This window comes from Zootermopsis nevadensis, unplaced genomic scaffold (assembly GCF_977971745.1).
Source record: "Zootermopsis nevadensis isolate Lab colony 2312 unplaced genomic scaffold, Znev_1.0 Znev_ptg000050l, whole genome shotgun sequence".
Classification (NCBI taxonomy): Eukaryota; Metazoa; Arthropoda; class Insecta; order Blattodea; family Termopsidae; genus Zootermopsis; species Zootermopsis nevadensis.
In genome coordinates, this window is record NW_028259182.1 from 2,963,995 (window position 1) to 2,976,102 (window position 12,108).

Genomic DNA, 12,108 nt, shown 5'->3' on the forward strand with positions numbered 1-12,108 from the left:
CGAAGGAAAACTCCGTGTTGCCTAGACCACGGCCTTGCCCAACACAAGTTATAAATTCGGGCACCGCCGGGAATCGAACCCGAGACTATTATGTGCCCATAATTACCAATATTAGTCTCCAGGCTACAAACTTCTCTTTTCTTATAATGCTTATTTTTTATAGGTTATAATAGTCTCACACGTTGATTAATATATGTCGCTGCTTCTATGGCAATGAAAGTGAGACACTCGATGTTAAATTGAAGACCTGGGAAACAAATGATCACGGATTTTTCACCAACTCCACAGAACAGATGTCATGTTGAGAAGCTGATAGTCTCTCAGCTGCTTTAGATATTTTTCGCCTTTCGTGGACCGAAAATTTTCATCAAAGTGTTCACTGAAACAGTTGAATTCACTCCACATTCTCATAACATTTTATTTTTGTATGAATTTTATATTGCTATCCTCCCATTTAGAGCTAGGTATCTTATGTGGTATCTTCGGGTGAAGCTTTCTGACTAAAGTTGTGTATGAATTGCTTTCCTCTCTATGCGTGCTTTATGCCTAGCCTATCTTATCGACTTTGATTTGATCGAGCTGATATTTGGCGAAGAGTACAATTTATGAAAGTTCTCATTATGTAGTTTTCTCTGTTGGGTCAAAATACTTTCAGCATAATTTCGTTCTCAAACACCTCCTACAAAACTTAAAGTTATGCCTGAATCCGCTCATTCAGAATAACTCTGTAAAAAACAGATGATATTGTGGTTATACTGGCTTCTCTGTTTTTTGGTCTGCTTAATTTTAAACTCATTCTCAGTTAGGCATCTATGACCCATCTCAGTCTGAATATAACAATGCCTGCCGGATTTCGCGTTGAATTTCAACGGGATCTTTACCTTTTTAATAATAATCTGCCTTTATTTTTCAAGACAAGATAGGCCTATGTTCATATGAAGGAAAAATGTAACCACTAAGCTCTTATTTAAAGAATTTTTGTCGATTTATTTAAATATACAGTAAATCAGGGATGAATATGTGCGTTTCACGTCCGTCTAGATGTAAATTGCAAGGGGATCAGAGGAGTAACAGGTGAGAAAGCATGTACTGTCCATACTAAAAACATTATTTGTCAGATAGCGACAGTAACGATGTTTCTAGAGACGACGCCAATACCAAAAATAACATAAACACGTCAAAATCTGGCAAGACGATTTAACGGAACCCTAGCTACAGTATAGGAAGTCCTCTATATCTGCAGGTAGAAGGCACTGTTCCATCTCTGCTGAAATGACCACTGAACGCAGTAAGATAGCGTTCTATAGCCCAGTTTTACTGGAAACATAGTTATCATGAGTAGTAATTTGCATCTTATAAACCGGGCTTCAAGTTGATGGTAAATGGATCACTGTGACAGACATTCGTCATCTTGTTCACAAAATCCCACTATTAGACCATCTCTTGAGACAGTTTAAAACAGGCTTATTTTAATATTATCAGTGATTAGGTATTTCAAGTTCTCTTTCTATAAAATTTCCCTACCAAAATTCTGTATACGTGTCTCATACCACACATGCGTGCTACATATCACAGCCTTGCTTAACGTATTAATCTTAGCAGCACAGTGAAGGCGTTATCGGACTTTGTGTAGATTTCAACCGAATTCATTTTCCTTCGTGTTGATATGTGATTTGCATGCAGACTTGTTGAATAACTTTATTGAGCGTTCTTACAGGGCATAAACCTTCAGTCTGTCTTGTAAGCGAATGAAGTGAATGTATTTTCAATTGTGTGTAATAAAGTGTTTGATGAAGATAAGGAATTCATTGAATGACGTTTTGAAACCACATCATTCAGACTCGCGAATCGATAGTGGACGATTGTTAAGAGAATGGCAAGAAATGGGGTTTTGAAATTCGAAGGAAAAAGGGGGTTAAAGTATAAACGAGGGGTAAGGAAGTGGGAAGAGGTTTAAAACCAGCCCTCATACATAATAGAGAACTCGTAAGCGTAATGCAGTACGGCTGTGAGCAAGAAGTTTGAAACACTTGCGGACTTGGTGAAGATTTCCTGACCTAATTTGCGTTTAACTCCACGATAAGTTTCCCTCTTACTAAACAGGTAAAAACGTGAAGTTTCCCTTATTTCTTAGTAATATATATGATGTATGAGGGGCGTGGAGGCATCGTAGACCTCAATACTAGACGAAGGTGGGGCTCTGGCCTTGCTTGGCCAGCGGTAGGGATGAGAAAAATGTCTGGCCCTTCCGGAAGGCGAACCCTGGTCCTTCAGCCCGTAACTAGTCACTTTACATACCGATTTCTCCCGGATACATTCTTAACATTTTGTTCACGCATATAACTCTCCGCGCATTGTGCTTTATTCTACAGGGTTTAGCCAAAAAAAAGTTGTTTACACAGTTCTGAAGTATGTAATGGTTGTGTATACATTTTTTTGGGGACACCTTTAGTTAGGCTGACTGAGTCGAAAAAAAATTGATCATTATAGACAGTAATAATGACAATTCTCGTTTTGACAGTTACATTACTTCATTTGAAATCTTTTTCCCGCATTTGCACTACGCATTTCCGTGTGTGTATGTATTTCTTTTGTTTTATTTTTTCTAAGAGAAAGGAGACACTAATACATTGCAAGATTAGGCTTCATTTCAACACCATAAATTAGTTATTGATCAAGGATCAAAGACTGTATCTCTTTCTGACTCTATTTTACCTCCCTATCCTCCGATTAACCTCCACGAGTCTTTACCATATTTAATTTAAATTAATTTAAGCGGCTTAAAGAATAATGAGGAGTGTTAATATTACTTCGACAGTACATATAATAAGTAAATAAATAGTATTTAACGTATATCTGCTCGTTACTTGAAGTAATATTTATATATGTAAATATAATATATATTTTATGAAACGTGTTTTCCTCTTAAGAGGTCAATAGAGATGAAATTCACAAAGTCTCTCGTTGAAAAATATCCGCTCAAGAATTTCTGTTACAGTTTTTGTATCGAACATACGTTTTGTTAAAGGAAATAATTTGCGTCGAGCAGCATTTTCCATTAAAGCAACTACCATTGCGTAAGTTGGGGGCTTATCTGTACCGTAATATTCAAGACTTAAAGTTTTCATGGCGGTGAAGAAGTTATTCTGGGTTTGGCGCCGTGTAGACGAGTCTACACGGCGCCGAAACCCAGAACATCATCTCATCAATCTAACTACTGTTGGTTGTTGTTTTCATATAGGGTTTATTTTTATTTTGAATATGGTACAAATATTCTAATCCTTACCTCAGTTGAAATATTTTTTTTAAAAAAAAATTTAAGAATTTTTAATCGTCGGAAACATCGTCTGGGATTTGGTGCGTGAAGGGTTGGTGGCGAAGGGGATTGTGGGAACTGCAGCGAATTAGCGACTGTGAGAAACAGCAGACTTAATCCCTGCTGCACCCTTCCATCAGATCAGCGTCGCACTCAAAACGCGATGAGGAGCGAGCGACGCTGACGAATTACGTCTGTGACGAGCGACGCGTAATTTGTGGCAAAAGCGATGCGACAGAGGTGGGGGGAGGGTTACCGTGAGCCCCCGATCTCCGATCGTCCGACCTGACGATCATCTGTACGTGTGAACGAAGCTGAAGACCTACTGTTTTAATAATTTTGTTGATACGAAAGCGAGTTAATTATCTGGCTTGCCGTCCCGTTGCGTGAACCGGGCCGTAACGAGTTGAGCCAAGTGAATAGACAAGGGAAATATTATTATTTGTTACGGGTTAAATAGCCTGGTGTTGGCTACCTTGGAAAACTAATATTCTTTTTATGATACCATCTCGATGGAAAATAGATTTCAGAGTTAAAAAAAATGAACAGACTTTTGGAATACAACACATTTCCAAGTAACTTATCTATTGCATTTCATTTCGGGGAACACAGATTTTTCAAATATGGTATTTGTGAATTTGAATTCCTCAGTTGTCTTGAAGCCCGTTAATTGCATATATAAATTTGTTGCTGACTAAAATAATTAACAGTACGTATACTACACTGCATAGATCCACAAAGTATTTTAATTTATTTTAATAAGCACCATGTACAAAAATATTTTAAATAAATTATGAGAATAAATGAGATCTATATCTTACATTGTGAATTCAGTTTATATGTATCTTTCAGAGTACAAATTAAAGGAAAGCTCTTTTTAAGGTTTATATGAACAAGTTTTGTTTTCAGATATTCGTCAATCCACTGATTAATAGTAAAGTGTTTATTCGTTTGAATTAAACATTCTTAGTTCTTATCTAATGTCAATATTTATCGTCTTATCTAGCTGAACACAACCTGCTACTGGCCCTAGGAATCGTATTTGTTATTCTGTTATGACAAGTTAAAAACACCTCCTATTGACGAAATATTTAATCCTCTCGTTTGGTGAACGTGTAACATCATTAGACAACACAAATCAGTGGTTTGGGATATTAGTATAAATGACGCTGTTGTTTAATTAGCAAACACAATAGTAGCATTGCCTAAATATTGGCGTATATCTGTCCCATTGTGATTGCTGATTTGGATGTAAGCTAAAACATAAACAGTGTAATGATCAGAGAGAAATGTCTGCTGTATTGATCAATTGGCCACCAGTTTGGTGCCTGGTTTATAAGCTGCATATTACTGCTTATGGTATGGTAACTATGTGTGATGAATAGAATACATGTTTCCAGGAAAAACTATCAAAGGTATGCTATATCTGTTATGTTTTTACTGTGTTCTGTAGCTAATTCAGCACGGATTTAAGTATTCCCATCAAACCACACACAAAACTACGCGATCAAGACCCTGAATCTTCCAGTAAACTCTCTGCATCTCGATACATTTCTAAATTATTTAATTTAATCCAAAATGTGTGTGGTGATAATTTTATATCACTTTGCTTAGAATTAGAAGACCAAATTCAATATTGCTACGGGACTTAATAACACTGTATTAAACACGCTATTTGCCTAACTAAACTAAAATGGATGAGAAACAGTGAATTATATAGGTGTTCAGCTGTTCGAGAAGTCTGACTGATATGGGGCTAGAACGTTCTTTATATTGGACTCTGACGTAAACCAGCTAACACATATTTCCCAGGATTTATTTTAGTACTAATCTTTACACCTTGTTTTCTCATGTCTGAATTAAATTTTCAATTGTGTATGCAATCTTTTTATCGCCCATGTGCTTATATATAGTCAGTCTCCTTGATTTTACAAGTCGTCACTAAATTACAAGTTTCAAGGTCACATCAAAATTGTTCCATAACGTAAAAATACGAGCAGGGGATATCTGCTAGTTAAGGGGGGGGGGGTGAATCCCTTTCGTGGTTTTGAAGCGTGAAATCTGGCGATTGCTACTAAGCAAGGTCACGATTACGATGTTCTTGGTTCTGACACCGTGTAGGCTCGTAGGTAGATATCGTAATTCACGACACCATAACTCAGAACAATATCTGAAGATGGCTGTCTTCTGGGTTGTAGCCCTGATGATGGAAGCAGCAAGGAGACCTGAAACGTTGATGGACATCTACCAGACTACACGGCGCTACAACCCAGAAGTCAGCCATCTTCAGACTCACCGCCTTGAAAACGTCAGATCCTACTCGGTCGATCTTTGTAATGGTGAAGTGCAGTGTTTTCTTCGCGGTACGGACTGAATTATATTAAATGTTACTTAGACGAGCTTCGACTTCAAAGGGTCACACTCGCGTTTGACATTTGTTCAGGACACAAAGAACACGTCTCACGAAAAAGATGGCTGTCTTCTGGGTCTTTGTCCTGATGATGGAAGCAGTAACCACCTCCGAAACGTCGGTAAACTTCTACCAGACTACGCGGCGCTACAACGCAGAAGACAGCCATCTTCGGACTCAGCGCAGTGAAAACCTCAAATCCTACACAGAACAATAACGTCAGATGCTTTATACTCGCTAATATCACAGTAATAGATTCATTAAACTCACACGGAATCTCCAATAAGTAGTTTTCAGGAAATTAACAAACAAATCAAACCCATTGAAGGCTTTTTTTTTTTTGGTAGTGGACCTAAGTAAGTCTCCTGCACAGATCGGCGCCCTCCAGAAAACGATGACTTTGCTGCAAACTCGAAATAATGACGGACAAATTGAAAGATCTAATTTGTAGAAGTAGTAAGTATTGAGTGACCTACATTGTGACGTGGAGACCAGGAGTTGCACATTATGGTCGCGTCCTCGAGAATTCGACTCTGCAATGAAACAAGGGTAATACCTATAAACAACGAGTGGTGAAGCTAGAAAGCTCTTACACACAGGAACACCCTTAAAACTGATCAAATAACACAACATTCAGACAACATCTCCCAATTCATCATTCAAATGCTGATAAGCAATTGGTCTTAATTATGTTACATAATATTAGGCAGCTTCGTGACGTATCTATGAGTAAAAAAAGTGAATTTCGAAATTCGAATATTCTCTTATTACACATATTGCAAAAAAAAACGTGATCGATATATCGTACGTGGATATGAGCTGACGCGGTCAGTACGTAAACTTCTTCAGTACGCAAGTTTCTCGTATCACAGACACCCTACTCCATGGTGTAATGATTTCTTACTATTTCGCTTAATATGCAACGTTTGAATTGAAAGTTTAAATTTTAATGGAATATGTATTTTACATTATTAAATGTGGTTGTACCGACGTAATCTTAGAATTTCCTGGATTGACCGTGTAACCAACAAAAAATTTCTCGAGAAACTCCGCTAAGACGTCGAGGTTGTTAACACCATAAAAAGGAGAAAGTTTGAATATTTCGGTCATATCATGAGAAATAGTGATAGATACGGGCTGATTCAGCTGATAATTCTAGCGGAAAGTATTCGGAAAGAGGGGGACCTGGCAGGCCAAGGACCTCCTTGCTTCAGAACCTGAAAAGTTGGTTCTCGATGTCCACTGGAGAGGCTGTTTCAAGTAGCAGACAGTAAAATTCAGATTGCTATGCTGGTCGCTATCCGGAACGGATAGGCACTTTAAGAAGAAAAAGATTATTAACAAACAACCTTTTCCGTAGACACGTTTTCTTGGAACAGTTGTGAAGTATTTGCGATAGACCTGTTTTCTGCTTCATGCAAAATAATATTTGTGTCGGACCGAAACATACGAAAACTATATTTAACCGAAAATATTTTTTTGTACACTGAATATTAAATTTTATATAAATCGGTTAATGTGCCTGGACGGACAGACACACAAACTCAGTCTCTCTATGATGCATTCGTTGAGTTTAGATACTTTTTCAAAAGAACGTATGTAGCTGATATAAAATACATGTTACGATTTAGGTCATATACGTCCTGGGCTATTCCTTCTGTTTCAGACTGCTTGTCATTACCTTAATTAACAGAAAAGAGAAGATTGTATGCTTCTATATACTGTAATTAATATGTCTAGTATTAACCAGCCTTCTCAAGGAAGGCGTGTATTAAATTATGTCGAGTGATATATCTGGTGTGGATTATCTTTGTCACAAAGCGATTTGTATGTTTAATATTTGAACACGCACTAAGATAAAATTAAGGCCGCAGAATGAGAACAATTAAGAAATTAAGAAATTTGAAAGTAAGATTTAATCCAAAACAATTTCAGGGAATAAGATTTTCGTAAAAATGTTGAATCCGTTTTTTTACAATAGCTTTAAAAACCTTTTTTTATATAAAATAAAAGCACGAGAAAGTTCAAGACGTGGGTGTTTATGTAATCAGTAGCAACGAGTGGGCTGGTTGGATTTTCCATGGATCACGCAGCCTCTGTCTTACCACCAGTCAATATCTGCCTACGTAAGGAAAAAATTTTCCCCCGTTCGATAGCCAGAAATAAAACTTCAACATTTTCCCACGGTTTAAAGTCGATTGTTTCGATGTCGAGTCAGTTTTAGATTTGATAATATCACTCACGTACACCGGTGAGAGCTTTTATGTTAAAATAGTGGAAAAGGATATCTAATTTGGAAAACAAATATTTCCCAATGTTTTCCATGTCACTGGTTCCAGTATACATTTGTTATAGTTGTAAAGACAACGATACTGCAAGTGTTATTTTTATTGTGCAATCAGAAAATAGGTTTGCTTCAAGGATATAGGCCAGAGGCCTGTTTCCGACTTGAAGTGATTGTATCTTTCCGTTTTGCCATGGTTCGTCTCATAATTCTATGTCCTCTTGGTTTATAATTTGATAATTCTTTTGGAAGTCTATCTGATATCATACGTAAAATGTGTTAATGACAATTTTCTTTTTAATTTTCCATTCTTTCAGTTAAATTTTATGTTTTTATTTCTGAAATTACTTTTGTAATTTCGTTGATTTTATAATATGCAATTCTGTTTTGTTCCCAGTTTCTATTTTCGTGTTTAAACAACGTCGATTTATACACATCTTATTTTCACACTGTACACAACTGTTAAATGTCCTTTGGCGTCATAACGAAATAATTTGTCATCATCAGTTCTGTAGAAATTATACGATTCAGATAGTAGCATATAAAATATTTTTAAAATCACTAAAATTTTACAATTTCATTCACAGACGACAGAATCCTCCAAGTCAGTGGCATAATTTTGTTACTGTTTCATGTTCTAAGATCCGTGTGTGAGCCTGAATTATGTTGAGTTGATTGTTCCGTGTCCTGTCCAGATACTACGAAGTTTAACGATGTAGTATATATCAATCGAAATATATTAAGTGGGGACAATTTCAGACGTGGACTTGTCATAAGTAAAAATTTCCTTTCTTCATTTTATAAAGTAATACAGGTTAAAAGAGGCTAACTTTCTGCGTTGAAGAGATGTTTCATTAAAACAAATATGGCGTAAAGATTCATTATGACAGTTTTCGTTGTCACCAACACCACGCACGCACGCACATAATGTAGAAGTGCGTGCTGCCGTCCCAGCTGTCTGAGTTCTCACATCCACTCAGCAGAGTTATCTCCGCTCCTCCCCCTTATCAGAAAAAGGCGTCATATGTCTCTTAAATACCTCTTGCATTACAGAAGAATGAAGCTGATGAAATTTCCAACACCGCATTTAATATCAGCTTTCCGTTTAGGTATTTCGTCACGAAATGCTCTAGTTTTAAATTTCGCCCATTTATTCTTAATATTGTAATATATTCTCTCTTTATCTCTTTACTCATAAATAATAATATATTTCTAGTGTCAGTTTTCTGTAATTTATCTATGAAAGTTGTACTTAAATTCAGAAATTTATTCAAATTCTTGACAATTATTTATTTTAATCCGTCTTATCACAATATTTAAAATTTCTTATAATTAAGATAATAAAATATCATTGATGTTCCATATCGATTGATCGATTTACATTTTGGAACATTTACACAACATGTTTCAGTTTTTATAAAACCATCATCAGGTGTAAAATATCTAAGAAACTTAAAACTCAAATATGATTCCATTTGGTGATGTTTTCATTACGTTTGTTTTTCCATTTTTGGGCGAAGGTGTTGTTTTTTCTTAAATTTTATTAGATGTAAAAATGTAAATCGATCAATCGAGATGGAACATCAATGATATTTTATTATCTTAATTATAAGAAATTTTAAATATTGTGATAAGACGGATTAAAATAAATAATTGTTATAATATTCACAATATGACGCAATTACACTATCTTATCAAATTCTTGAAACTGTGGAAAGATATTATCTGTGCTCGTAAGATTATCACGTCAATACCGATTAATACTCAGATTCTAAAAGTTACGAATAAATGGTTTTGACCTAATCTGAATAGTTTCATATATAAAACGAAAAAAAAAAGTACGTAATTAAATCACGTCAGATGCACTACAAACCGTGAACATTTGGGTACAGCCAAGTTGAATCCAGTGGCGACCATAAGATCCCAGAGAAGAAATACTCATAAATACTTTCGTTTTCTATAGACTTTACGTTGTAGTGATTTGATAAAAATTGCAAAATCTGCTTACATTTATTTATTTATTTAGTGTTCTGTCTGACGACAGGTCCATATGAACAGGATCCTTCGATCCTTTTCTCGGACTGGGACCTGTTCATATACGTTCTTGGCAGATGATCCAGAAGTGGTTTGCCATTGCCTTCTTCTGTGTGTGAATGGAGTAATTGTTGGGATGCCACGGAGGAAAACTCCGTGTTGCCTAGACCACGGCCTTGCCCAACACAAGATTAAGAGAAATAATTTATGAAACTTTTATTTTATCTTAAGAACTCAGCTTCTGCTCAAGGAATTATTTTTCTGTAAGTGTATTTAAAATTTGTATCTACTCTAACATCAAATTAAAATCGCCTTGTCTTATATCCACTGCCATTTCACCTTCTCAATTTCCCCTTCTAACAGACGAACACACGCTGAAGACAGTCTTCTGCTGTTGACCGCAAGGGGCAGGCAGTGCAGTCGCCATCGACACTTTCTTGTACTGGGAGTAAAATGAAGACGCCGTGGAAGTGCAGTCTAGGAGCCACGAAGTTCGTCTTAATTCGGCAAGAATAATTTGTGTAAAGTGCTTTTAAAGTAATGTTAGGTGTCGTTTGTCGTTGATTTCTGTTACGCATTATTATCCAAGTGGTGAGCATTCCTGCTTTATAATCGGAAGATCCAGGGTTTAAACCTCGGCCCGAAGAACGGGTGTTTCGTGATTTTCCTCAGTCTCTCCAGATTATGCTGTTACAGTACGGTACACAGGCCACTATAGATTCCTTCTACTTCATTTTCAGGCCATTATTCATTAATCGTCCCATCTTTTGACGCTTGTAGTCCGAGCTACAGACAGAGTTTTAAATAAACCAGAAATAAATTTTATATAAAAAATTAAAATACGTGTCTTTATTTTCGACTTATTTCGAGCGGGACAGTGAGCTAACTTAACGCATTTAAGTCGTCGACGAACGTAAAGTGCAGTGTTGTTCCGTGTTTTGAAAATTTGTGTGGTCGCATAGGAGTTTGATGAGAAACGCAATGAACGTTTCTTCAGCCGTCGGGACGCATTTAACCATCTAACAGACACTCACCGCATCTTGTGACAGACGCTGGGGGCGTCGGTGAGTAGAATAATTTATTATTTTAACCGAATTGTGCTCTGTTTGTCTTGATGGGGTTTCTTTTTTTACAGAGTCTGATACACAGTATAGGAAACTTCGTTTCTTTCTGAATCAACTGGTATATTCATTTTGTTGTTTTTAATTGATTTGAATGGAGCAAACCGAACCATTCAAATGGGGCAGTCCATGTACGATTTACGGTGGACAAAGTAGGACCGGGGCAGGTTTTCGGCCGGGTCATGCCGTTTCCACCGTCAGTATCCGTCTACCGCTACTCCATATTCACTCGCGTGTCATCTGGTGGATGGACAATGCGCCCTTTAGCTCAAGATAGACCTAACCTCACCCCAGGGCAGGAATTGTCATTCCTGTTTAATCCTTTGAAATCGGAAGTGATTCTAATTAACATTAATTAATGTTTTTCTTCAAGATATGCAGAGGCATTGGCGTGTTTTCTTAATAGGCGTCTGGTATAAATAATCTCAATTAATTAAAAGTAAATAAATTCCATATAATGACGTATACAGATAGATTACGTATGATTTTAATTACTACGTCAGTTATACGCTTATATCATTCTGGCTTCGGACTTGACCTAAAATTCGTTGTCACGATATAGACCTGCTCTTATATCTGAATAAAATAGATTTGTTTCCTGATATTATTAAATTGTGACCTTTTTGCGCTGACTATACGCCATGTACGTAGATACTTAATGCAATGTAACACTACTGGTGATAAATAATTAGCTAGTCCTTTGGGGGAAGATGGCCATATGAAATGTCCTTACACTATAGAATATAATGAGAATTGCGTTATCTATGTGAAAACAGAGCTCGGAATTTACAAAGAGAATTCGTGATAACTATACTCTGTGTTTTGATAAAGGAGATCTGAGCACCTGAGGAAGGCAGCGTGGGACCCAGAAGTGCGTGCCTCTGAATTAGGGCCCTTCTGCGTTTTTCTTCGTCTGGCGTCTTGTAGATATACTTTGCGGTAC

At 36.7% G+C, this 12,108-nt stretch overlaps 1 protein-coding gene and 1 long non-coding RNA gene across 4 annotated transcripts in view; one reads left to right on the forward strand and one right to left on the reverse strand.

Moving 5' to 3' along the window:
- The window catches only part of LOC147871526 (uncharacterized), a 132,340-nt gene extending 121,238 nt beyond the window's left edge, over nt 1–11,102 (forward strand). For both annotated transcript variants that reach the window (XR_015538710.1, XR_015538711.1), the window contains exon 3: nt 10,408–11,102. This is a non-coding gene — a long non-coding RNA (uncharacterized LOC147871526). The remainder of the gene's footprint in view (nt 1–10,407) is intronic.
- Nucleotides 1–12,108, reverse strand: part of acj6 (abnormal chemosensory protein 6) — a 79,912-nt gene that overhangs the window by 22,094 nt on the left and 45,710 nt on the right. Inside the window, exon 2 of one of the 2 annotated variants that reach the window (XM_087360882.1) lies at nt 6,203–6,259. The exons of the other annotated variant lie outside the window; for it this stretch is intronic. Coding sequence (XP_087217008.1) covers nt 6,203–6,259 — 57 coding nt within the window. The remainder of the gene's footprint in view (nt 1–6,202; nt 6,260–12,108) is intronic. 2 annotated transcript variants of the gene reach the window in all.